Source organism: Bos grunniens, chromosome 5 (assembly GCF_055505025.1).
Source record: "Bos grunniens cultivar Pamir isolate PY7600 chromosome 5, Bosgru_T2T1.0, whole genome shotgun sequence".
NCBI classification, from domain to species: Eukaryota; Metazoa; Chordata; class Mammalia; order Artiodactyla; family Bovidae; genus Bos; species Bos grunniens.
In genome coordinates, this window is record NC_141169.1 from 44,849,636 (window position 1) to 44,876,399 (window position 26,764).

General features: G+C 38.6%; 1 protein-coding gene across 4 annotated transcripts in view; it reads right to left on the reverse strand.

Annotated features, from left to right (window-relative positions):
- Nucleotides 1-26,286, reverse strand: part of YEATS4 (YEATS domain containing 4) — a 33,244-nt gene extending 6,958 nt beyond the window's left edge. Inside the window, exons 1-8 of one of the 4 annotated variants that reach the window (XM_086400024.1) lie at nucleotides 26,008-26,286; nucleotides 22,305-22,424; nucleotides 19,870-19,936; nucleotides 19,673-19,767; nucleotides 15,191-15,283; nucleotides 15,014-15,101; nucleotides 6,370-6,467; nucleotides 1,753-2,406 (exon numbers count right to left, since the gene is read on the reverse strand). In XM_086400024.1, coding sequence (XP_086256150.1) covers nucleotides 2,389-2,406; nucleotides 6,370-6,467; nucleotides 15,014-15,101; nucleotides 15,191-15,283; nucleotides 19,673-19,767; nucleotides 19,870-19,936; nucleotides 22,305-22,424; nucleotides 26,008-26,058 — 630 coding nt within the window. In that variant the 5' untranslated portion in view covers nucleotides 26,059-26,286 and the 3' untranslated portion in view covers nucleotides 1,753-2,388. Of the gene's footprint in view, nucleotides 1-1,752; nucleotides 2,407-6,369; nucleotides 6,468-15,013; nucleotides 15,102-15,190; nucleotides 15,284-19,672; nucleotides 19,768-19,869; nucleotides 19,937-22,304; nucleotides 22,425-25,673; nucleotides 25,767-26,007 lie in introns of those variants that run through there. The other 3 variants (XM_086400023.1, XM_086400026.1, XM_086400025.1) reach the window with 3 other exon arrangements.
- Nucleotides 26,287-26,764: the final 478 nt, after the last annotated feature.

The window sequence follows — 26,764 nt, forward strand, 5'->3', positions numbered from 1 at the left end:
TGAATGTATGTGTTGCTTCCTATTTGACTGTCATAAAGAATTCTGCCATGAACACACATGTACATTCAAGTTTTCATTTAATGTTTTCATTTCTCTTTGGTACACATCTAGGAGTGTAACTGCTGGGGCATTAGAGTAACCAGTCGTAACTCTTTGAGATATAGCCAAACTATTTTTCAAAGTGGCTGCACCATTTTACATTACTGTCAGCAATGTATGAGTTTCATAATTTCTTCATATCCTCACCAACTTGCTTTTGGTTTTGTTTAAAATTATAGGCATCCTGGTGGGTGTAAAATGGTCTCTTGTTGCGGTTTGGCTTTGCATTTACGTAATGACCAAAGATGCTGGGCATCCCTTCATGTACTTACTGCTAAGTCACTTCAGTCGTGTCCGACTCTGTGTGACCCCATGGACTGCAGCCCACCAGGCTCCTCTGTCCCTGGGATTTTCCAGGCAAGAGTACTGGAGTGGGGTGCCATTGCCTTCTCCGCATGTACTTACTAGCCATTTGTATTTCTTTGGATAAATGTCAATTTAATCCTTTGTTCATTCAAAAACTGGGTTGTTCTTGTTATTTTGATTATAAGGATTCTTTGCATACTTATGGAAGATCTTACTTTAAGCCAAAACAGAAATAAGACCTGACAAAGGGCTAGATCGACTCATGATTATGTATTTTAAACTCTTGTATTCATCCATGCATAAAGTCCGAATTACCTCTATGAACTTTAGCTTTATGAATACATTCTTAGGGGCTAATCTAATGGAATAATGGAGGGATGATCTCCCATGTCAGGGTTCAAGTAGAATGGGACTTTCCCGTTCTTTCTTCTGATCTATCCCCAAGCCTACCCCACACTGTGGGCACTGGGCTAGCAGTAGGGTAAAGTTGAATGATGCCTGGCATAACTAGAAGTGCCATCTTCAACACCCCCAACCAGATCCCCTGGCAGAAATTTCAGACCACAGAGAGTTTTGCATACCTCCATAATGTTTATAAATATCACAACCTAAAAAAATAAAGCAATAAGGTAAAAAAGTAACCAGTCCACCAAGGCAGATAGATTAAAAGTATCTTAAAATACTAGTGCCTAGTTATCACTCTCCAGAAGGTAAAGAATCTGCATTAGGCACAGGCATAGCTTCCATTTTTAGGAACTTGTAACATATTAGTATTACGTTTTCCAAAATACTTTCCTACTTACTGTTGTTCCTAGGGTTAGCCAAAAAGGCCTTAAATATTAAGTACCACTAGTGTTCAAATTAGATGACTCAGAAGTACAGGGCTGGGATGTCCCTGGTGGTCCAGTGGCTAAGACTCTGTGCTTCCAGGGTAGGGGCCTTGGGTTTGATCCGCGGTCAGGAAACTAGATCACTTATGCTAAAACTAACACCCAGCACAGTCAGGGGAAAAAAAAAAAAGTAGAGGACTCACCATGTGGATTTGAACAAGACAGCCTGAGAGAGAAGGTAGAGAAAGCAGGGGTAGTATACGAAATTGCTGCATAGATGCATCCTGTGTGTCTTTGGAACATGCACAAGGGATTGAATATTATTCTATGTGAACACTAATGACACTGCGGTAGTTAGGCAGAACAATACTTCAGATATGATCTTGGCCATCTGAGAGCTTTGGTATGTTACAATGACTGCAAATCAGAGATACATGGTCACAATACTATGGAGATGCATTAATCGTAATGAGAGAGTTCCACGGGCTTCAAGACAAAGAAACCCAAGAGGCGGAAATAGCATATGCAGACTACATTTATTCAGTGCTTACTGGACACTGGGCACATCAGATACAAAAGAGCTGGGATGGGGGAGGTAAAAATTTAATATACATGTTAATTTTACGACTAATTCTAACTACTAGGGGAAGTACAAAATTTGTATAAGTTATACTTTATAATGAAATTTCAATGCCTGTCAAAAGGATAAGCTATACATACAATGCAATAAAAATGTTTTAAAATTGTGCTTAACATCACAGAACTAGTCCAAAATGGGTTGGTAAAATACCTATACACCATTCATTCTTATTATACACATATATTTCACATTAAAGATTGCTGGTAAAGTACAAATACTTTGACCCTATTGCTGAAAAATCTATGCTCGACAACTATATACAAACTTCCTCTTAGAAACACATGGCATCTGTAGTCCATCTCTCCTTTAAAGCCCACCTTATTTTCAGCTTAGCATACTATCAAGTTGTCTTCAGAACTGTTTATATTTCTTTTGTCTGATCATCTTCTTCCAGTTTCCTGATTTCATTTTTTAAACAATTTATGGTTTCACGACTTGCTTTTAATCTCTCTTTAAGCTCTGCAATTTCAAAGCTTGTTTTTTTTTTTGCAGCTTCTAATTTTTCTCTGGTTTTCACTTCAAGTTCTGCAACTAAAGAAAACAGACTGTTACTAATTTATTCCATTTTTCTCATATGTCCGAGATATGTCACAGAGAAATAAACGTGACATTCCGTTAAGGTCAATGTTTCCATGATGAAATGCAAACAACTTAAGATATGTAACTTTAAACACAGGAGGGTGGGTGAGAAAGTTTGAACTCTCAAGAGAGGATCTAAGATGTTTTCTATTGCAAAGAATAAAATTCGGGCCACTAGTATTTTAATTCACACTTAAGATTTTAAGACATAATGTCCTTGTTTTTCTGTATTTACATATTAATCTGGAAATTAGGGAGTATATAGTCCAAGAGACTTCCAACTAATAAAACTTCACTAAAAAGAGGATTCTTAAATTTATGTGTAGCTAAAAGTTACATAAACAAAATCACACTGGTAAACCTGTTTCTTTTTGCAAAACAGAGTAGTAACTATCTAGGCTTGAATTCTAGCTCTACTAATTGTACCACTCTGAATAAACTATTGTTTTAATCCCCATGCTCATTTCCTCATTTCTAAAATACAGATTATAATTGCAAACACCTGTGATATTATTTGCTTAAAAGATTTAAAATGAATATCATTTGGCACATAAAAACATATTAAGTACTATTATAACAGAGGAACATTAAATATTTAAAACATTCTAGCTGGCTATGTAACAAATAACTAAAGAAAAATATCATTACTGCAAAATAGACTATATTTATTTAAATATTCCACTTGGATAGTGTAGTACCATGTTTATAGAGAAAAAAATGTCTACTATCACCCAACATTTCCACCTTGTAGACATTTCAGGTAATTGCTGCTGATGACTGTTAAGGCACAGTTGTACTTTTGTTAATGTAAAATGATCACTAGTTGGAAGCAGTATGGATTGAAGGAAAAAAAAGTAAAACCCTTTAAAATCAGAAAGACTTGAGTTCAAATACACCTTTTGTCCCTTACTAGCTGAATACTGATCTCTCTCTCACTTAATTTCTTCTTTCTATATAATATAGTTAAAACTTTGTATTTCACAGAGGATTTAGGATTAATACATGTAAAAAGCATCCAGCATGTTAAAACACATAATGTGTTCTTATTTTGCCCACTGCTGGTGACTTTCTTTTTGTGATACATTTTGTAACAGAGCTAAACTTTTACACTGCCAAAACAATCCACATTTTTCTTTGTAATTTTCCATTGCTTTTATTTTTAAAATTATTTTTGAAAATAGGTAGTACATACACCCGATACAAAATTAAAAGGTGGAAAATCGTGTGATAAATTCCTGTAAATAGTAATTGGTAGGTTGAAGAATAACTGTGCTTGTAATTTTGGAAGAATGCCAAGTGACTCTCAGAGGTTCTATTATTAATTTATAATCTCATTAGCATAGTATGTCTGCTTCCCTACTGCATCAACTTTTTGGTCTTAAATAATCTGGAAGGTTAAAAATTATATTTCAGAATAGTTTTAATTTGCACTTCTATTACTTCTGAGATTGATAATCTTTTAATATGGTTAGGGGATATTTCTCCCTTTCTTTCTATGAATTGCCTATTTATCCTTTCCCTTGACTGGCCCCTGCCTTTTACAAAATTGAGGTATAATTGACATACAACATATGAGTTTCAGGTGTACAACATATGAGTCAATACTTGTATATATTGCATAATGATCAACACAGTAAGTCTGAAGTTAACATCTGTTATCATATATACAAAAAAGATCTTGACGACCCAGATAATTATGATGGTGTGATGACTCACAAAGAGCCAGACATCCTGGAATGTGAAGTCAAGTGGGCCTTAGAAAGCATCACTATGAACAAAGCTAGTGGAGATGATGGAATTCCAGTGGAGCTCTTTCAAATCCTGAAAGATGATGCTGTGAAAGTGCTGCATTCAATATGCCAGCAAATTTGGAAAACTCAGCAGTGGCCACAGGACTGGAAAAGGTCAGCTTTCATTCCAATCCCAAAGAAAGGCAATGCCAAAGAATGCTCAAACTACCACACAATTGCAATCATCTCACACGCTAGTAAAGTAATGCTCAAAATTCTCCAAGCCAGGCTTCAGCAATATGTGAACCGTGAACTTCCTGATGTTCAAGCTGGTTTTAGAAAAGGCAGAGGAACCAGAGATCACATTGCCAACATCCGCTGGATCATCGAAAAAGCAAGAGTTCCAGTTTTAAAAACATCTATTCTGCTTTTTTCTCCTTTGACTGTGTGGATCACAATACACTGTGGAAAATTCTGAAAGACATGGGAATACCAGATCACCTGACCTGCAGCTTGAGAAACCTATACGCAGGTCAGGAAGCAACAGTTAGAACTGGACATGGAACAACAGACTGGTTCCAAATAGGAAAAGGAGTACATCAAGGCTGTATATTGTCACCCTGCTTATTTAACTTATATGCAGAGTACATCATGAGAAGCGCTGGGCTGGATGAAGCACAAGCTGGAATCAAGACTGCTGGGAGAAATATCAATAACCTCAGATATGCAGATGACATCACCATTATGGCCAAAAGTGAAGATGAGCCTCTTGATGAAAGTGAAAGAGGAGAGTGAAAAAGTTGGCTTAAAGCTCAACATTCAGAAAACGAAGATCATGGCATCTGGTCCCATCACTTCATGGGAAATAGATGGGGAAACAGTGGAAACAGTGTCAGACTATTTTTTTGGGCTCCAAAATCACTGCAGATGGTGATCGCAGCCATGAAATTAAAAGACGCTCACTCCTTGGAAGAAAAGCTATGATCAACCTAGATAGCATATTGAAAAGCAGAGACATTACTTTGTCAACAAAGGTCCGTCTAGTCAAGGCTATGGTTTTTCCAGTGGTCATATTTGGATGTGAGAGTTGGACTATAAAGAAAGCTGAGCATTGAAGAATTGATGTTTTTGAACTGTGGTGTTGGAGAAGACTCTTGAGAGTCCCTTGGACTGCAAGGAGATCCAACCAGTCCATTCTAAAGGAGATCAGTCCTGGGTGTTCGTTGGAAGGCCTGATGCTAAAGCTGAAACTCCAATATTTTGGCCACCTGATGCAAAGAAATGACTCATTTGAAAAGACCCTGATGCTGGGAAAGATTGAGGGCAGGAGGAGAAGGGGAAGACAGAGGAAGAGATGGCTGGATGGCATCACCGACTCAGTTGACATGGGTTTGGGTGGACTCTGGGAGTTGGTGATGGACAGGGAGGCCTGGTGTGCTGCAGTTCATGGGGTCTCAGGGAGTCGGACACGACTGAGCGACTGAACTGAACTGAACCATATATAGTTATGAATTTTTTTCTTGTAAGGAGAAATTTTAAAATCTACTATCAGCAACTCTCAAACATGCAATATAATATTATTAACTATAGTCACTATCCTGTAAATCATATCACCTCTTATTTATAACTAGAGGTTTGCACCTTTTTGGCCACGCCTGCCACAACCCCAACCTCTGGCAACCACTAATCTGTTCTCTGTTATTTTTGAGCTTTTGTTTTTAAGCGTCTACACATAAATAAGATTACACTGTATTTGTTTTTTTCTGATTCATTTCACTTAGCATAATGCCCTTGTGGTCCATCCATGTTGATACAAATGGAAAGATTTCTTTTTAATGGCTGAATATTATTCCATTATGTTTGTGTGTGCATGTGTACATATGTATGTATGTATGTATGTATGTATGTGTGTGTGTATAAAAAACACTTCTTTATCCAGTCGTCTATTGATGGACACTTACGTTGTTTTCCTATCTTGGTTATTGTAAATAATGCTGAAATGAACCAGAGAAGGCAATGTCAACCCACTCCAGTACTCTTGCCTGGAGAATCCCATGGACCTAGAAGCCTGGTGGGCTGCAGTCCATGGGGTCGCTAGGAGTCAGACATGACTGAGCGACTTCACTTTCACTTTTCACTTTCATTCATTGGAGAAGGAAATGGCAACCCACTCCAGTATTCTTGCCTGGAGAATCCCAAGGATGGTGGAGCCTGGTGGGGTGCCGTCTCTGGGGTCACAGAGAGTCAGACACAACTGCAGTGACTTAGCAGCAGCAGCAGCAGCTGTAATGAAAATGGGGTGTATATTATCTTTTCAAGTTAATGTTTTTGTTTTCCTTCAGAGCCATATCCAGGAGTGGAATTGATGGATCATATGGTAGTTCTACTTTTATTTTTTTGACGAAACTCCACACTGTTTTCCATAGTGGCTACACCAGTCAACATTGAGTAATGGTTTTCTTTTCTCCACATCCTTGCCAACACTTGTTATTTCTAGTCTTCTTGATATCAGCCATTCTGCTGCTGCTGCTAAGTCGTTTCAGTCATGTTCAACTCTGTGTGACCCCACAGATGGCAGCCCACCAGGCTCCCCCATCCCTGGGATTCTCCAGGCAAGAACACTGGAGTGGGTTGCCATTTCCTTCTCCAATGCATGAAAGTGAAAAGTGAAAGTGAAGTCGCTCAGTCGTGTCTGACTCTTCGTGACCCCATGGACTACAGCCTACCAGGCTCCTCCGTCCATGGATTTTCCAGGCAAGAGTACTGGAGTGGGGTGCCAGTGCCTTCTCCGATCAGCCATTCTAACAGACATCAAATAATACTTTGTGGTTTTGATTTGCATTTCCCGGATGATAAGTGATATTGAACATATTTTTGATATCTGTTAGCCATCTGCATGTCTTCTTTGAAAAAATATCTATTTAGCTCTTCTGTCCAGTTTTAATTGAATTGTATGCTTTGTTTGGTCATTGAGCTGTATGAGTTCTGTATATATTTTGGAAATTAACTCTTTATCAGATACATGATTTGCAAATATTTTCTCCCATTCAGTAGGTTTCCTTTTAATTTTGTGGTTGGTTTCTTTTGCTCTGAAGCTTTTTAATTACTGGTTATTGGCCTTTTAAAATGATGTGCAGGAGCTCTTTATATACAAAAGAAACAAGTCATCTGTGATAGAAGTACAATATTTCTTTTCATGGCTTGTCTTTAGACTTGGTTGACAATGCAGAAATTTTTACCCCCTTGCTCCCCTTCTCTCTTCATATCAATTAAAAGACATACACAGAGTGAAAGCAAGCTTTCCTGGTGGCTCAATGGTAAAGGCTCTGTCTGCAATGCAGCAGATGTAAGACAGGTAGGTTCAATCCCTGGACTGGGAAGATCCCTTCGAGAAGGAAATGGCAATCCACTCCAATATTCTTGCCTGTGAAATCCCATGGACTTCTGAGCTTCCCTGGTGGCTCAGACGGCAAAGAATCTGCCTGCAATGAGGGAGATCTGGGTTCTATCCCTGTGTTGGGAAGATCCTCTGGAGGAGGGCATGGCAACTCACTCTAGTATTCCTGTCTAGAGAACCCGCGTGGACAGAAAAACCTGGTGGGCTAGTCCATGGGACTGCAAAGAATCAGACACAACTGAAGTGACTGAGCACATACATGGATTTCCAGAGAAGCCTGGCGGGCTAAAGTCCATGGAACCACAAAGAGTTGGACACGACCGAGCGACTAAACAACAGCAGAGTAAAAGGCACATTGACAGAGGCTGGGACACAGACGTAGGAAATAGACAAGAAAGAAAATGCATTACAGTGTCATGAGGTAATTAGGGAGCTATAAAGCAGACAGGATTCATAACAAGGGGAAAGAGTACGCGTGTGTGTGTGTGTGTGTATATATATATATATCAAGGAATGCTTCTTGGCAGAAGTAAAATCTGAACTGAGTTTTAAAGAATAAGATAAGAATTAGATGAAGTGGGATACAGCAGGCTTTGGAAACAGTACAGAAAGATTTGGGAAACAACAAGGACTTTATGACTGTAACAGGTAGTTGTACATCTAGTCAGGAAGACTTAATTTAACTCATCTGTTAGAGGACAGCATTCATTGTAGATATAGATCTTTGTTCTTTGATTTAGTCACCATACTGTATTTTTGACAAATCATAAAACTGCCAAGGGTACCATATATTGGTGAAATGGGTTAATTAATGAGGAGATCCTAGAAGAAAACATTTAAAAACTTGTTTTAGCCTGTTCTAGTTTTCTGCTTCCTATATATTAAATGTTTACACACACATTTAAGATATATATGTGCATATATGTGTCCGTGTGTATATGTATGTATGTACACATGTGTGTGTATGTATGTACGTGTGTGTGTGTGTTCAGTCGTGTCCGACTCTTTGAAATTCCATGGGCTATAGCATATATAAATATACATAAAATTTCTATTTTAAATTCCAAATGAAGCCTTAATTTACAGTAAACTAATCCAAAGAAGAATTATTAGTTTTGCAAAGCAAATGTAATGCACCAGTTAGAAGCACAGGCTTTTTACAAAGAGAAACAACTTATTGGTTAACAGCACAGACTCTGTGTGGGTTTAAATCCTGGCTCTGCTGAGTGATTTGGGGCAAGATCAAAACTCTCTATGCAAAATGGGGTTAACAGTAGTACCTCCCTCTGAGGGCTATCAAGGGAATTCCTAAGGTCTTCCTTTGTGGCTCAGCTGGTGAAGAATCTGCCTGCAATGCAGGAGACCTGGGTTCAATCCCTAGGTTGGGAAGATCCCCTGGAGAAGGGAAAGGCTACCCACTCCATTATTCTGGCCTGGAGAATTGCATGGACTGTATAGTCCATGAGGTTGCAAAGAGTCAGACATGACTGAGCAACTTTCACTTCACTTTAGAAATGTAAAGCACTTATCTAGTACATGTAAGCTCTATTAAGTATCCAATATCAGTTTAGTCATTCCTTGTAGAAGCAACTTCTATTAAAAGCTAGACCATTAGTGCTTAAGTCAATTTCTGCAGGTTTCAGTTCAGTTCAGTCGCTCAGTCGTGTCTGACTCTTTGCGACCCCATCAATCGCAGCACACCAGGCCTCCCTGTCCATCACCAACTTCCAGAGTTCACCCAGACTCACGTCCATCGAGTCAGTGATGCCATCCAGCCATCTCATCCTCTGTTGTCCCCTTCCCCTCCTGCCCCCAATCCCTCCCAACATCAGAGTCTTTTCCAATGAGTCAACTCTTCGCAAATACCTTTATAAACTTTTAATGTGCTTTATAATGAGCAACCTCTATCCTATTACTCTTATCTACAATGCTTTTAGACCCTAAGTTCTGAGGACTGCCTAGGAGACTGGGCTGTACCACTAACTCATATTAATTGGGCAAGTTTCTTACCAATGTGTGCCTCAGTTTCCTTTTCTAAACGGATTACCTAACAAAGTTATTATAGATATAAATGAGCTTTTACATGTACAGATTAGAAAAGTACAAATGGTAAGTACTCAACAAATCTGATATTATTACCAAATATTGAGTATAATGTTCTCAAACTGGTAAAAGTGCATCTATCTTTTTTTACACCTTTGATTAATATTACCAAATTGCTTTCCTAAAAGGCCTATTCACATAAACAATTCATGAGAACACAGTGTTCACCACATCCTTACTAGGTACAACTATGAAAGATTTCTTTTGCATATTTGATACAAATATAGCCATCCATTATTACTGGTTTGCATTTTAAAAATTACTAGCAGGGTCAAATATTTTACTTTTTATTTACTAACCATGTTTCTTCTGTCTGTCCACTCCATTGTCCATTTATCAACTGAAGTTTAAAACTATATTCTATTTTTTTTATTTTAGAGTTTTACAGCTTTTAATCCTTCGTCATATTTTCCAAAAATCTATTTTTTGTTTTTTTGCCCTTTTGAAATGCATAAGTTACATATCTTTTGCAAAAAAATCTTTTTGTCTTTCAATGTAATTTCTTCTAACACTTCAAATTTACAAAGTCTTCCATAGCCAGGATAGACAGTCATTTCTCTAATTTTTTAAACAGGTTAATTGATATAAAAAAAATTTAGGGACTTCCTTGGTGGTCCAATTGTTAAGACTCTGCACTTCCAATACAAGGGGCACAGGTGTGATCCTTGCTTGGCCATATGCATATGGTATGGAAAAAAAACTCAAAAAACAATTAACTACCATTAATTAACATGGAATTGATTAAGTGCCATGAAGCAATGATCTAAATTAAGTTTTCTTCTCAAAAGTTATCAACTGTGCCAATACCATTTACAGAATTATCTTTTTATTCCTTATAGATTTGATGCTGTTAAGAAAATAACCTCAAGATAGGTGAAAAGACAGCCTTCAGAATGGGAGAAAATAATAGCAAATGAAGCAACTGACAAACAACTAATCTCAAAAATATACAAGCAACTCCTGCAGCTCAATTCCAGAAAAATAAACGACCCAATCAAAAAATGGGCCAAAGAACTAAATAGACATTTCTCCAAAGAAGACATACAGATGGCTAACAAACACATGAAAAGATGTTCAACATCACTCATTATCAGAGAAATGCAAATCAAAACCACCATGAGGTACCATTTCACGCCAGTCAGAATGGCTGCGATCCAAAAGTCTACAAGCAATAAATGCTGGAGAGGGTGTGAAGAAAAGGGAACCCTCCTACACTGTTGGTGGGAATGCAAACTAGTACAGCCACTATGGAGAAGAGTGTGGAGATTCCTTAAAAAACTGGAAATAGAACTGCCTTATGACCTAGCAATCCCACTACTGGGCATATACACCAAGGAAACCAGAATTGAAAGAGACACATGTACCCCAATGTTCATCACAGCACTGTTTATAATAGCCAGGACATGGAAGCAACCTAAATGTCCATCAGCAGATGAATGGATAAGAAAGCTGTGGTACATATACACAATGGAGTATTATTCAGCCATTAAAAAGAATACATTTGAATCAGTTCTGATGAGGTGGATGAAACTGGAGCCTATAATACAGAGTGAAGCTAGAAAGAAAAACACCAATACACTAACACATATATATGGAATTTAGAAAGATGGTAACAGTAACCCTCTATGCGAGACAGCAAAAGAGACACAGATGTATAGAACAGTCTTTTGGACTCTGTGGAAGAGGGAGAGGGTGGGATGATTTGGGAGAATGGCACTGAAACATGTATAATATCATATATGAAACGAATCGCCAGTCCAGGTGCAGTTTACTAATAAAAACTTCCTAAGGTTGGGGCTTCCCTGGTGGCCCAGTGGTTAATTCAGCTGCCGATGCAGGGGACACATGTAGACCCCTAGTATGGGAAGAGTCCACATGCAGTGGGGCAACTAAGCACATGCTCCACAACTACTGAGGCTGTGCTCTAGAGCCTCTGCTCCCCAACAAGAGAAGCCACTGCAATGAGAAGTCCATGCACTGCAATGAAAAGTAACCTCCACTTGCTGGAATTAGAGAAGGACTTCCTGCAGCAACAAAGACCCAGTGCAGCCAAAAATAAATTTGAAACATGGACCAAGGAGTCTAACATGTGCGCGAGTCAGGGGCTCTGCACAAAAGCCAGGCGTGCGGGGAGGTGGGGGTTGGAGCGGATTATGCCTGGGGGGTTTCAGGGCACGCCAGTTGGCGAACCAAGTGCACAGGGTGAGCGGTGATAATGTTGGCCACCCACCGCCTTGAAAAAATAAACTAAATAAATTAAAAAAAGAAACTTTCCAAGGTTATAAAGCTCCACATATAAGCTTTAATATAGCAAAAGTAGTTTGTGGAAAAGTCTTTTTATAAAACACATTTGTTTTTACCATTACACACATATGAATTAATGATATTAGTCTTGTTGAAAACACAGAAATGCAGGCACTTGAATTTTAAAAGAGAATTTTCCTCTATGAATATGAAATGGGAGAGATTTATAATGAAGAGAAAATGACCATTAACAAATTAAAACAGCATATTACTGTGATTTTTACCTTTTCGAAGTGATCATATACATTTCTGTTTTATGTTCACAAAAAAGTAGGCCATATTTTCAGATGTAGAAAATGAAGCATAAATCCTTTTAATGAGTGTGATTTGAAATTTTAAACGACTGCTGCTGCTGCTGCTGCTAAGTCGCTTCAGTCGTGTCCGACTCTGTGCGACCCCATAGACGGCAGCCCACCAGGCTTCCCCGTCCCTGGGATTCTCCAGGCAAGAACACTGGAGAGGGTTGCCATAACGACTACCAAGTGGCAATTTTAATCAGTATTCAGATCATTTAACTCCCAGTCATGGGTTTCATGAAAACACAAACAAAACACTCCTATAACCATTAATGGTTAAACAGCCATCTCTTTCCCCAGCAGGGCATTTTCACCCCCTCACCCTTTTCTTTTACTGGATTACTTCTTTCAGCCTACACCTACACTTACTGGTCTACTTCCCCCGGAAAACACTGGTCTCTGGACCCCAAATCCTGCTTTTCCTACTGCTTCTAGAGCTACTTTCCCTTTACAGGTCAAACTCCAAGACAGGCTTATCCATAGCACCTGTCTCCAGTGTCTCATCTCATTCTCTCTGGATCCACTTCAACTGATATTCTGTTCTTACTATTCTCCTTCAACTGCCCCGCTGAGGTCCGTGAAAAGGAATTTCATGTTGCCATCGCCTATTTCTTGGCTCTTATCTTACTTGCTCTATAAGAGGTACACAGCTAACGACTATTTCCTGATGAACCTTCTTCACTTGGCTCTAGGGTATTATGTGCACCTAGCTTTACTCCCTCCACATTCATGTTTATCTTTTTTTTTTTTTAACTAATTTCCTTAGCCGTTTATCTCCTTAATCTCTAAATTTTGGGAAAGCCTAGGGCTCAGTCCTTGAACCTCTGTTTATCTTCACTTACCCTATCAATGATACCATATGGCCTCACAATTTATAAACCCACCTATATGCCCAGACCCTTCCTTGAATACCAGACTTTGAGTACAATTCCCTTCTCAACATCTCCACTTACATGTCTTACAGGCATTTCATACCCATCATGTCCAAACTTACTCCTAATCATTCCCCTCAAAGCTGCCCCTCCCAGACTTCCTATCTCTATGAAAAGCAACAATAATTTTTTGTTTGTTTGTTTCCTTTTTCGGGCTCCAAACCTTAAGAGTCATGCTTTGTATTAACACACCTCCTTCTCTCACATCTTACTAAACCATCAGCAATCCTATTGTACCTATCTTTAAAACAGAACCTCCATTGCTGTCCCATTGGTACTACTCACAACTCTATCACAGGTGGACAATTGCAACAACCTCCTAACTACTCTGCTTCTACTCTTTCTGCTTTATAGTCTACACTCAACATAGTAACCAGGGTGATTGACCTTTTGTAAATGTTACTCTTATAATGTCACTCTGCTGCTCAAAACCCACAAAAAAACTTCACATCTCCTTCAGTTTAAAAATCTAAAGTCCTATAAGTTACCCCTAAGACCCTGTTTGACCTGGTCCTCTATTAACTTACTTCTTTGGCCTCGTCTCCCACTCCGTGTTCCCTCTACTCCAGTCACACTGGCTTTTCTGTTGTTCCTTGGATACGCCAAGCCTGCTCTTACCTCAGGGCTCCTGCCCTTACCTCAGGGCTCCTGCCCTTGCTGCCCCTCCACACATAACATCCCTCCCTTATGCAGCTCATGGCTCATTTCCCCACTCCTTTTGGTATTTGCTGGAACGCCACAATTTCAGGAAGCATTCTCTGACCTGATACTTAAAACTCTAACAATCTCCTTGCACCAGAAGCACTCCCTCACCTGCTCTAGGTTTCTCCATGCCATCCAATCACTACCTAACGTTTTATTGTTCTATTTATTGAATATTTCTCTTCCTTCCACTAGAATGTAAGCTCCATGAGGACAGGGCTTTTGTCTGGTTTAGACACTGCTTTATCTTCTGAACCTAGAACAATGCTTGGCATAGTACAGATGCTCAATATATATTGGAAGCAAATAAATGAAAGATCAAAGGAACAACTGAATAAATGTCAACATGGGGTTGGTAAATAGGTTTCATCTTGAATGACAAATGCAAATGACTGATACAGCTGCATGAAATGCTGTGTAGAGACAGAGAGACACTAACCACAGTACACTAAAGTATAATGTTCTGTAAGGTTCTTCACACCAATTGTTAGCAAAGACTAGTACACACAGAAAACGATTGAGTGATAGGTTAAGCGAGATTAATGACAAGCTACACTTAAATGGAATTAGTGAATAAAAGACAACCAATATTTCAGAGTGTGTGAGCAGCTGTCTTTTACCTTTTTGAAAGTTGGCCTATTCTGAGAACTATTTAAAACATCCTTCTTATTTGTTCTTTAGTAATACATATTTTGTTTCCTCCTAAAAATTTTACCTATACATAATAAAAAAATTTAATAGTCACTTATCATACAATCCTTTCACCATCACTGAATACATTTTTCAGTTCAGTTCAATCGCTCAGTGTGTCCAACTCTTTGCGACCTCATGAATCGCAGCACGCCAGGCCTCCCTGTCCATCACCAACTCCCAGAGTTCACCCAAACTCACGTCCATCGAGTCAGTGATGCCATCCAGCCATCTCATCCTCTGTCGTCCCCTTCTCCTCCTGCCCCCAATCCCTCCCAGCATCAGAGTCTTTTCCAATGAGTCAACTCTTCGCATGAGGTGGCCAAAGTACTGGAGTTTCAGCTTTAGCATCATTCCTTCCAAAGTATTATTATTCAGGATTAATTATAAACTCATGGCACTTACATTCTGTTTCATGCTTATAGGCTCCTAAGGTAAGCTGACGAGATGTTGTCAATAATTGTTGCATCATTGCTGTTGGGTCTTGAAATATCTAATGGGACAGAATGGAAAAAAAAGCCCTGTAACTTCAAAATCTACAAACTGAAAATGCTTTAAAAACTCTCATTATAAAAATCTTACCATTTCATCATAAAACTCTGAAACCACTGTTTTTTTCCCCAGCATTGCATTGGTGTCTGACTGAAACAGCTTTAATAAATGATACAGTGTTACCTGTGAAACAAAAACAGATACGACATCCGTGGATGGTTTTTATCATCATCATGTGAGATTATCATTTCTCTAACTGATTTACAGTTACAGAAATAACTACTAAAGTAAAGCAATAAACCTATCAAATTCAGGATCCTGTCACAAATACAACTTACAGTGGCAGATCATCCAAACTCTGACTGTACTTTTATTTTCCTATTAGGTATTAACATCTATCCACATCTATTCAATATGTATGCTACAAAGAGGGTAAGTAAAGACTGGCTACAAACCATTCCAGAGAGTGACCATATATAAAAACAATACAAGATACAGCTATGCAAATTAAACTGGGAAATCACCAAGACAAAAAGTCTTTTACTGATACATATGAAATTTGCTTAACTGTGACAGATAAAGTTTACAAATTCACTGTGAGGAAAAAAGATTTTATTTCAAAAGGAATGATCAATCCTAAAATACTCAAGTTTTAGAGGACAAGTTAATTTCTCTGGTGTAATATTAATAATAAGATTATAGCATAAGTAGCATAATAAACGAAAAGTTAGCCACTGATAATTCACTTCGGCAAGAGCAACCTCTCTTCAAAATACTTGGAAACATATAATAAGACATCAATGGAAAAGCTTTGCAGCACAAGGTATGATTATTTGAACAAAACAAATTCTAGCAGGTAAAACATCAAGGGTTCATGCTGAAGTTGGAGAAGCAACTGAGAGGACTTGAAGAATTTTCCCAAAAAGTCAGCTAAAATCATCATAAAAAGCAGGCATCATATTTAAAGCAGATAATTTGACAAATTTCTAGGATGACAGAAAGCAGATGAGACTACACCAATAGATAAACCATAATGGGGAAATCTATAACCTAAAAACTTAGGGAAGAAAACTACATCAGAGGTGAGAGACGGTGGCCCCAGTGGAGCCCAAGAGAGACTGGAAGCTCAAAGATGGCAGGTGTAGAAATCAAGAATGCTTTGGGTGGCTGGGTTGGTTAATCTTCCTTCTTCTCCTTTTACTCACAGACAAGATAGCATATCCTCCTGTGGATCCTAGAATTCTTCACCCAATCAATCAAGTATGAAGTAAAAATAAAGATATTTTTAGAGAGCATTTACTCTGAAAATTATTTCTTAGGCATCCTTTCTGAAGAAATTCCTCCAGCAAAATGAAAAAAGAAAAGAAATATGAAGATAAAGGATCATGTGCCATCCTCAGGAGCTGGGAGGCACTATCTAAAATTGAAAAATCCAAACTTAGGGATTTAAATACATCAGATACATGGGAGTTAATTCCTAGAGGAACTGAAAACAGTAACTGTCATTTTCCTCAAGAAGGGGTCAGAAATGGGGTAACTTCTATGTTATGGGGTTAAATTATATCCCCCCAAAGATAGTGAAGAATCTATACTTATCCTCAGTACCTGTGAATGTGACCATATTTGCAAACAGAGTCTTTGCAGATGTAATCAAGTTAAGATGAAGTCACGGGGCGAGGTGTGCCCCCTAGCCCAATATGACTGATATCCTCATAAAAAGGCAAGAGACGCAAAGATGGGGAGGGAGAGACGGCCATGTGACAGTGGAGGCAGAGACTGGAGTTATGCTGCCATAGCCAAGGAACGCCTGGCGCTACCACAAATTAGAGGAGGCAAGAAAAGATCCTCCCCTAGAGGCTTTGGAGAGAGCATGGCCAACACTTTCAAACTGGACTTCTAGTCTCCAGAACAAGAGAATAAACTGTTGTTTTCACCCATTCAGTTTGTGATACTGTTATGGCAGCCATAGAAACCCAATACAGGAAGCTTGCACATTTTATTTTTTAATCTTTTTAAAAACTATATATTATGTGTTTTATAATTTGAGCAGTATTGAAAACTACATCATAAAACTGTCCTTTCCCAAACTTATTCAGATTTTGCAAGGCATTCATGCAGATACCACGGAGAAGGCGATGGCACCCCACTCCAGTACTCTTGCCTGGAAAATCCCATGGACGGAGGAGCCTGGTAGGCTGTAGTCCATGGGGTCGCTAAGAGTCGGATATGACTGAGAGACTTCACTTTTCACTTTCATGCATTGGAGGAGGAAATGGCAACCCACTCCAGTGTTCTTGCCTGGAGAATCCCAGGGATGGGGGAACCTGGTGGGATGCTGTCTATGGGGTCACACAGAGTCTGGCATGACTGAAGCAACTTAGCAGCATGCAGATACAGACAATGAAAAATTTCTAGACATATGTCTCTAATTTACACTGATGCTTGAAGATTCTTAGAGCAATGAAAATGCCTATACCTGCTGGCAATATTTCTAGGAATAAAACTCTAATATTAGTATTTTATTTTTACACACAATCATTCCTTTTACATAGTGGCTTGACCTGTAATAGCTTACCAGATAATGGAAGCAAATCACAAGTTACCCATGTCTTTCTTTTATAATTTAAGTAAATCTTCATATGACTTATTTTCTATAAGAGTCAACTGAAAAACTATAATAGTTTCATTACACTGAAAGAACACGAGAATAGTTTGGAGTGGATAAAATTCAGGTTCATGTAGATCTACATGAAAACCTATCAATACATCAATCACTGCAGAAGTGCAAAAGAATGTATTACCTTCCCTTCCCAAGAGTAGACTTTGAGAACTGTCTCATAATGAGGTTACATGATATAATGATTTCTTTCAGAGATGTATTTTCCAAGGAGGGGCAGGGAGGTGAGATGGGGGAGACAGATGAGGCGGCAGACAGTTTAAAGCAGCACATTCTCAAAATAAAATGAATTCAAAGCAACCTTACAAAGTTAACAAGAACCTCAGCTCTAATAACATTAACAATTTCTCCCTCTCCCCTATCTCAGTATCTGCCATATTCTGTGCTCTATATTCCCAAATAGACTATTTTGATCAAGGATAGGTAGTGTCTAATCTTTGTATCCTGCCCTCTGAGAAGTATGTTGCAAATATATTTAATAATTTTTTGCCAAATAGAGTATCTGTGAGAGTATCTCAGAAAGACAAGACTGGTAGGAGATACCAAAACATTACCACATGGAAGATATTTAAGTAACCATTTAGATGGCTCTTCAGGAGGAAAATAAAAACAAACTAATCTATGAATAGTTATCAGGAAAAAGTTCAAGGAAGCTTAATATAAAGTAGAACTTTCTGAAAACCAGAACTTCTCCAAATCTGAACAGGATGTTTCACTTCATGATGGAAGCTAGTCTTCTTTTCTTACTATGCTGGAGGGGCTAAAGGAAACTTCTATGGAGTGGTCTTCGTCAACTGGTCCTAAATCTTACTGTGCATCAAAATTACCTGGGGGTGCTGGCCTCTCTCCAAACCTATGGATCACCATCCAGAGAATGGGGACTAGGTATCTGAACTTCTAAAAAATACCTCAGGCATTTCTGGCATAGTTAGTTAGGAACTAATTCTATCACTGGCCCAGGTGCTATTCAACTCCTTTAAAAGCACAGTTTTACAAATGTAATCAGATAATTAAAGTGTAAATGTTTGGTGCTGAAGGAATGAACTCAATCTGTCAAGAAGAAAATTGATGATGATGAATGTTAAAACCCTGAAAGTGGAGTTAAACACTGACCATACAAATGTGCAATGAAATAGCCTGAGTTGTAACTCTTTGTGTTTAACAATAAAACAGGCTTAGTGGTTTTAGTCAAAAGAGTAAAGGAAAGAGTATGACATCTGAATGCAAATATACAGGTTCAAAAACTAGCTCTACCACAATTAACTGTATTTTTGAGCATAAGACTTTATCTCTGAGCCTTAGTATCCTTATCTCTAAAAAAAAGGATCTCACCAACCTCACCAAGTTGCTGAGGGCTCAAAGTGAAAACTTTTGGGACTTTTTACATTAGCTAGCAACAATCGGAAGAGAGCAAATGATGAAAAAGTCAGTAGTTATAATAAGGAATCATGAATAAGATAAAGCTGCTAGTACTGATGACAGTATGAAAAGTAAAAAGGCATTCTAGGGTTTTTAACTAAAAAAACGGGACACTCCCATTTCAGAGACTGTATGGACTCAACTTGTTCATTACTAATAACCAAAAAATACTAATGAATTTTAGACATTTTTTTGCTGTAGTAATCATATAATTTCCATGATTTCTTTCAAATAACTGTTTGTATTGTATTCCTTCTTTTTATACTTAGAAAATAAAAGATTTTTGAAAGGCACTTCATTTAAAAAAGAAAAACATTAATGCATGGCAAGATATAGCAAGACATAAACTTATATAAACTATACCTGAATAAAAAAATGTCAACATACAGCTTGTATATGTTGTCTAATGTACTATTACATTTTCACAATTACTAAAAAAAATCAATTTTATATCTACAAAGAGTAACATTACTCACAGGTCTTTCATTAGGATCAATGAAAAATATTTTGATGATTATTTCAAATTCACCCCATCCTGTTTCAGTAATCTCATATGGAGGCTTAGTAACAACTAAAAGAAAGAAAAAAGAAAACAATTAGGAATTTTAAATTGCTGATACAGTTTCCTAGTTCTTTTATATTTTGTATGTTATGAATCACAGAACTACTGTACCTCTTAAAGGATTGCCATAGCTTTCATGTAATTTAAATTGGATTTTCTTCACATATGCTGACATATCCTAAAACACAGAGAATTAATTAGTTCTGCCATCTACATATAAAAATTAGGAGGGAAATATATTGAACATATGTACTAATTTTATAGACAAGAAATGCCTAAGAAATATGAATTACAACCTGGAGGTTTGTTTTTTATTTTAAACAAAGGAAGCTTGTGCCAGATTCTTTCATAATTCATCATATATATAAATATATATGTCTCTATTCACTTGTGTTGCAAATCTTATGTTTATGTACCTCTGAGTATTGTTTGATATATCTCTGCTGACAACATCCAAAATCGATTCTGATTTTTCCATAAAAGCAAATACATTTTTTCCATGTGGTAGTAGAATGTATCATTACTTCATTTTATTGCTTAATAATATTTCACTGTATGAATACACCACATTTTATTTATTCACTTATCAGTTTGGAGACATTTGGGCAATTATGAATAATGTCACTGAATATTTACACACAAGTTTTTGTGTGGACTTTCAAAGTTTTTTGTCTTTTAATTTTGTTTAATACATGATAGTATAAATGCTGAAGAAGAAACATTATCAAGCTTAGTTGGTTTCACTATTTTAATTCAGTCTTTTGGTGAAATATACCAAGAAAAGATAAACAGAAATCAAAGGTCAACTAGAATCTTCTTTGCCCTTGAAATTAAGATAACTTTGGGTGGCATCACTACTTGCTGTGCTGTATTTTGCTCAATTTCAGCTCCAGCGGCCTACATTCAACTAGTCACCTTTAAATTGTGGCTGCACTGAGTTCTATGTGGGCGTCCCTGGTGGCGCTAGTGGTAAAGAACCTGCCTGCCAGTGCAGGAGATAAGAGATGTGGGTTTGATCCTTGTGCAGAAGATCCCCTGGAGAAGGACATGGCGACCCACTCTGGTATTCTTGCCTGAAGAATCCCACAGACAGAGGAGCCTGGACAGCTACAGTCCATAGGGCTGCAAAGAGTCGGACATGACAGAATTAAGTTAGCATGCACGCGCTGAGCTGAGTCACTATAAACTGTCCTACATGGCAGTTTAATGTGTGGCATATTGTGTTTTATTTACTTCTAAATTGGTCATCTCTTAATTTATTAAACATGACTGAACACAGTGTGGGGTTACATGGGAAGACTACCCTTAAAACTGACTCTATAAAGTTATTTTGAATAGTTACTAGATTACTTCACAAAATGTGCCCTCTCCTTGATAAAGTATAAGTCCAAAATTCTTCTCGATTACATGTGGTAAAAATATTTGAAGCAGGATATCTTTATCATTATCAAGCTATGAATCTATCCTGTGGTTTTGGGCACCATTTTCAACTTTTCAGAAGTTAACATCTCTTCATGATGCCTCTAAATGCTTTTTCAGATGTTTCCAGATGGTAACAAATGATTAGAATGATAACATAAATTCTCACTTGCCTTATTGCTTCCACTATATTGGATCAGTAACAGCTGACATACAGAATGAAGGGTTTTAAACAGAGGAATATTTATTCATTCAGTACCTACTGAATACCTACTATGTAGTGACTACATTCCAGGCATTAGAGATTCAGCCACAAAACCAAACTACCAGCAGCCAGATTATGTAGCAGTTTTGTCTTTCACCTTCTCTGATTATCAAATTATAACTTAAATTTGTCATTCCTGAAACATGTGATTATACACTAGGCTACCTTAAGAGGTGGTGATTAGAAGACATACTATGTATACTATGTTTACAGGACAGTTCTTGCTACCATTGTTGTTGTTTAGTCGCTAAGTTGTGTCCAGCTCTTTTGCGACCCTACAGACCACAGCTTGCCAGGCTCCTCTATCCATGGGCTTTCCTAGGCAAGAATACTGGAGTGGGTTGCCAATTCTTTCCCAGGGAATCTTCCCGACCCAGGGACTGAACCCATCTCCTCTGCATTAGCAGGTGAATTCTTAACCACTGAGCCAGCAGGGAAGCTCATAACTTAATTTTAATTAGAAAACAGTTTTGGAAAATTGAGTTCTACTAACAAGTATACAAAGATGACAGCTCTTACTTTATTCTTTCAACTTTTGGGGTAACATTTCTATAATGGGCAATTTTTTTTACCTTTTTTTTAAAAAAAACTTTTTATTCTCTACTGCAGTAAAGCTGACTAGCAATACTATGACAGTTTCAGGTGAATAGTGAAAGGACTCAGCCATACATATACGTGTACCCATTCTCCTCAAACTCCCCTCCCAATAACATTCAGCAGAGTTCCATGCACTACACAGTAGGACCCTGGTTATCCTACAATGGGACAATTTTATTATGTTACTATAAAATGATACTACAATTTATCTTCAAGCAAAACAAACCATAGCTTCAAAAAGGTTTTAGGAAAAATAAATATTTACCTCATTTCTATATGGTTTTACATATACTGTCCACTGATGGGTGTGCCCATCTTCTTCTCTTTTCTTTCCAAAATATCGAGCAACATTACCATAAACTATTGGTTTAACGATAGTAACACCCTAAAAGAAAAACAATTTCAACATAAATTAACATTGTATCATTACCTAAATAAACAGAAGGAAAGCTTTGAAAGCCTGATTAAAGAAATGGCAGGCAGCCTAACAACCTAGGTTTGCATATACCATGGATTTCCCTTAAAAATCAATTCCAGACAATTAGCCTCATCTGGTCCCATCACTTCATGGGAAATAGATGGGGAAATAGTGGAAACAGTGTCAGACTTTATTTTTCTGGGCTCCAAAATCACTGCAGATGGTGACTGCAGGCATGAAATTAAAAGACACTTACTCCTTGGAAGGAAAGTTATGACCAACCTAGATAGCATATTAAAAAGCAGAGACAGATGGGTATCTTTGCATTTCCGTCTATACCTAGCGTGCTTTTTGCTTTTGACCGTGTCCTTTGAGCTAAGTTTTAAGCACCTATTAAAAAAAAAAAAAAAAAGCAGAGACATTATTTTGCCAACAAAGGTTCGTCTAGTCAAGGCTATGGTTTTTCCTGTGGTCATGTATGGATGTGAGAGTTGGACTGTGAAGAAAGCTGAGCACCGAAGAATTGATGCTTTTGAACTGTGGTGTTGGAGAAGACTCTTCAGAGTCCCTTGGACTGCAAAGAGATCCAACCAGTCCATTCTGAAGATCAGCCCTGGGATTTCTTTGGAAGGAATGATGCTAAAGCTGAAACTCCAGTACTTTGGCCACCTCATGCAAAGAGTTGACTCATTGGAAAAGACCCTGATGCTGGGAGGGATTGGGGGCAGGAGGAGAAGGGGACGACAGAGGATGAGATGGCTGGATGGCATCACGGACTCAATGGACTTGAGTCTGAGTGAACTCCAGGAGTTGGTGATGGACAGGGAGGCCTGGTGTGCTGTAATTCACGGGGTCTCAAAGAGTCAGACAGGACTGAGTGACTGAACTGAACTGAACTAAACATCACAGTAATTACAATGTTCCCACTTTGAAAACATCTATTCAATTCATATTACTTTGAGAGTTTCTATTTTTGCTTTTTTTTTAAAATAAAGAAACAGAAAAGGTTCTTTATTTACAAACTTTAAAGAACAACCAGCAATTAATAGTCACTATCTTTGATTGTCATCACCTGATGGTAATGTCCTTATTAATCAGCTTACAGCAGGGTTTTCCAAAGCACAGTACAAAAATTAAAGGCAGTTTGGAAGAGAATTTTTTGGTAGAATAAGGGAAGCATTTTCTTTTTATTACTTGTGCTTAATCTATATTAGAAAAACCAAAACTACAACTAGCAATTCAAATCACAATTTCAAGAACAATAATGCTTAGGAAGGGACTTTAAAAATCAGATTTAAACAAACAAGTTAAATATTACATTTGAATTCAGATAATGGCAGAGGCACTTGGAGGACTCAAGCTTGATAAACACTTGACTGATGGCATGTTTGCTACATTTGTGCACAGTTCTGTGATACATGTACATGTTTCTGCGCACATCTTAGAACTATAAAGGCAGATTCTGATGAAAAGGAAAGAGAAAAAAATTTCAGGAGAAAATGCTGAATGTTGCACATGAATTTGAGACTAACTGTTGAATAGTAGGAATGTACCTGAAGGTCAAGACCAAGATATATCATATGTGAAAAGTGTTGGGCCAATGTAATCAAGAAGTAATAAGAAGAGGAAGAGCGCTGAACAAATAGAAAACCTTTTTCTTTCGTTTTTTTTTTCAAACTTGTTATTCTGTATTGTATAGCCAATTAACAATGTTGTGATAGTTTCAGGTGAACAGCAAAGGGACTCAGCCATACATACACATGTATCCATTCTCCCCCAAATTCCCCTCCTATCCAGGCTGCAAAAGTGGCACCTGCTATACAGTAGGTTGGTCATAAAGAGAAAAACATCATTGTGACTAGGTAATCCTCAAATAAATTCAATACCTATTAGCCTAAAATTAATTCAGAAGGCAAGCAGTTTGTATGGGAATTAAAAAAAACTCACAGCAAGTGCACTTTTGGGGCACACAAAGATAGGGCCTCACCTTTAAGGACTGAACGAATAAACACAAAGGAACACTGACAAGGTGAGTAGGTAACAGATTCCACAGCGCCAGTGCTGACAGGAACTTGTAGAGTTCTTAAAATATTTAAAGGGCTTTCATTTGCCAGTGGACTTTCTACTAGGATGAAATTTATCTAAATTGGAAAAAGGTGCTTACAAGATCAGGTAATAATCAGCAAGGAGAAGAAACAAGTCCCTAATTTTAAGTTTTAAATGACTAACTCACATCCATTTTTGGTGGAAAAGCATTTGAGGACTACAAGTCTAATCTCCTCACTTCATTTTGGACTTAAAAAGACTTTTAGAACCTAACATGATTACAAATTGAGAAAGCTCTGTAAGTTCTCTGAAAGCTAATCTTATAATCCTCTTTTCTGTTTTCTCTTTTTTCCCTTATTTTTTATTATTATTTTTCAATCTTTTTATAATCCTCCTTTCTGTAGTACTTTCTTATCATTCCAAAATCTGGCCCCAAAGCAGAGAGAAAATATGTTTATGAAACTCCTGCTACTATAAATTTTACCTGGCCATCTCTTTCCCCTTCCATTTAATTTCAGTAGCTTTTGAAACTTTCAAAGAGCTCTCACATTATAAGAAACATTAAAGCACTGTGTATGACAACTGCATATACAGCATAAATTTATATGAACAATATGATATGGAGAAGGATTCTTAAAACCTAGAGCAACTAGATTGGTGCAAAAATTGGGTGGTTTCTTTTTGAAAAAATTTTTCTTTCTGTGGTAAATAAAAATCTGAAGGGGGTAAAAACCAATGTTATATCAGGAACCAGCCAGTCATGACATAAAAAGTTAATGTGCCAGGTAACACATTAAAGTGGGAGGGAAATTTGTCACGGTGTCAAACATCATGTTAAGCTCGATTATAACTTTAATTACCAACTAAGAAACTAACGTACTTAATGTTGCCTATGTGCCAGGCATCTTCTTTGCTTGATTAATTAGTATCCTGGCCGTAGCCTTGAAGCTTTATGAACACTACTAACTTGGGGAAGTCTTCGGAACTTTTCTATCCGCCAGCTCTATCGTTATCACACTCGTAAATACTGGGAGTAACATTGCTTTTTAAGGCTGCAATAGGGGCTGAGAGAATCCGGTAAAGCATTCACCCACGTGCTTCCTTAGCACGGAATCGGCTGTTGTTATCCCACAATAGGTGGGTGCCCCCCGACCCCGATTTACAGGTGACCTGGGTTGGCAGCGGATGAACACCAAGCCAGGATCTGCCAGCCCTCCAAGTGGCTTCTTCCTTGGCGACGACGTCCATCTCTCCCCCAGGCACCAAGGATTATGTCAGTTTATTTTGGCTGGGATGGAAGGAAGGGGGTTACACCTGAAGTTGGGGCCCAATGAAACCACGATTTTCCCTTTGGGGCTCTGAGTCGCCGTCCTCCTAAAAACCCCGGTTTCAGCCTGAGGCAAGAAGGAGCGAGAGGGAACAAGCTGACCCTCCCCAGGCCGCGCTAGAAAGAGCCGGGACGAGAAAGATATTCCGTGAGGGGAGGCACCGGCCGCGCACTGACCTTCACTCTCCCGCCGGAGTCAGGCCCAAATTCGGCCATTCTCTTGAACATATTGTCTTACGGTAGAAGCCGCCGCCGCCAGGGAAAGAGACCGGGGCCGGCGGGCTCGCCGCTCCCTCAGAGACCCCACTCCTCCCGCGCGGGCCCAGGAGGAGGGTTTCTAGTCGAAGGAGGACGAGTCAGCGGGACTCCGATCGCCTAGGAAGCGCCAACTCCTCGCCGCTGACGGCGTCCCGGAAGCCCATTCAGCTCCGCTCTCGGTGAGGTCAGATCTGGAGTGGGCGGCAGCGGCGACGTTGTGCGCAGGCGCGACGAGCTCTCTTACACTGCGCACGCGCAGGGCCGTTGCGGTGGGGTGTCGCTGGACCAATCCCTGTTGCCAGTGTCAGAGAAAGCCGGGAATTTCTAATCAAAATGTCGCCGGCCCAGACCACTTGGCTTCGCAATGACAGAAAAACTGGCTGTTGGAGGTGATATATTGCCATCGCCAAAGCATTACAGTTCTGAAATTATGTTCATGGAATCTCGTCTACTCACCACTTTTCTTTGCGTTCAACTAGCCGTCTCAGGGGAGAAGGCAATGGCACCCCACTCCAATGGTACTCTTGCTTGGAAAATCCCATGGACGGAGGAGCCTGGTGGGCTGCAGTCCATGGGGTCGCTAAGAGTCGGACACAACTGAGCGACTTCACTTTCACTTTTCACTTTCATGCATTGGAGAAGGAAATGGCAACCTACTCCAGTGTTCTTGCCTGGA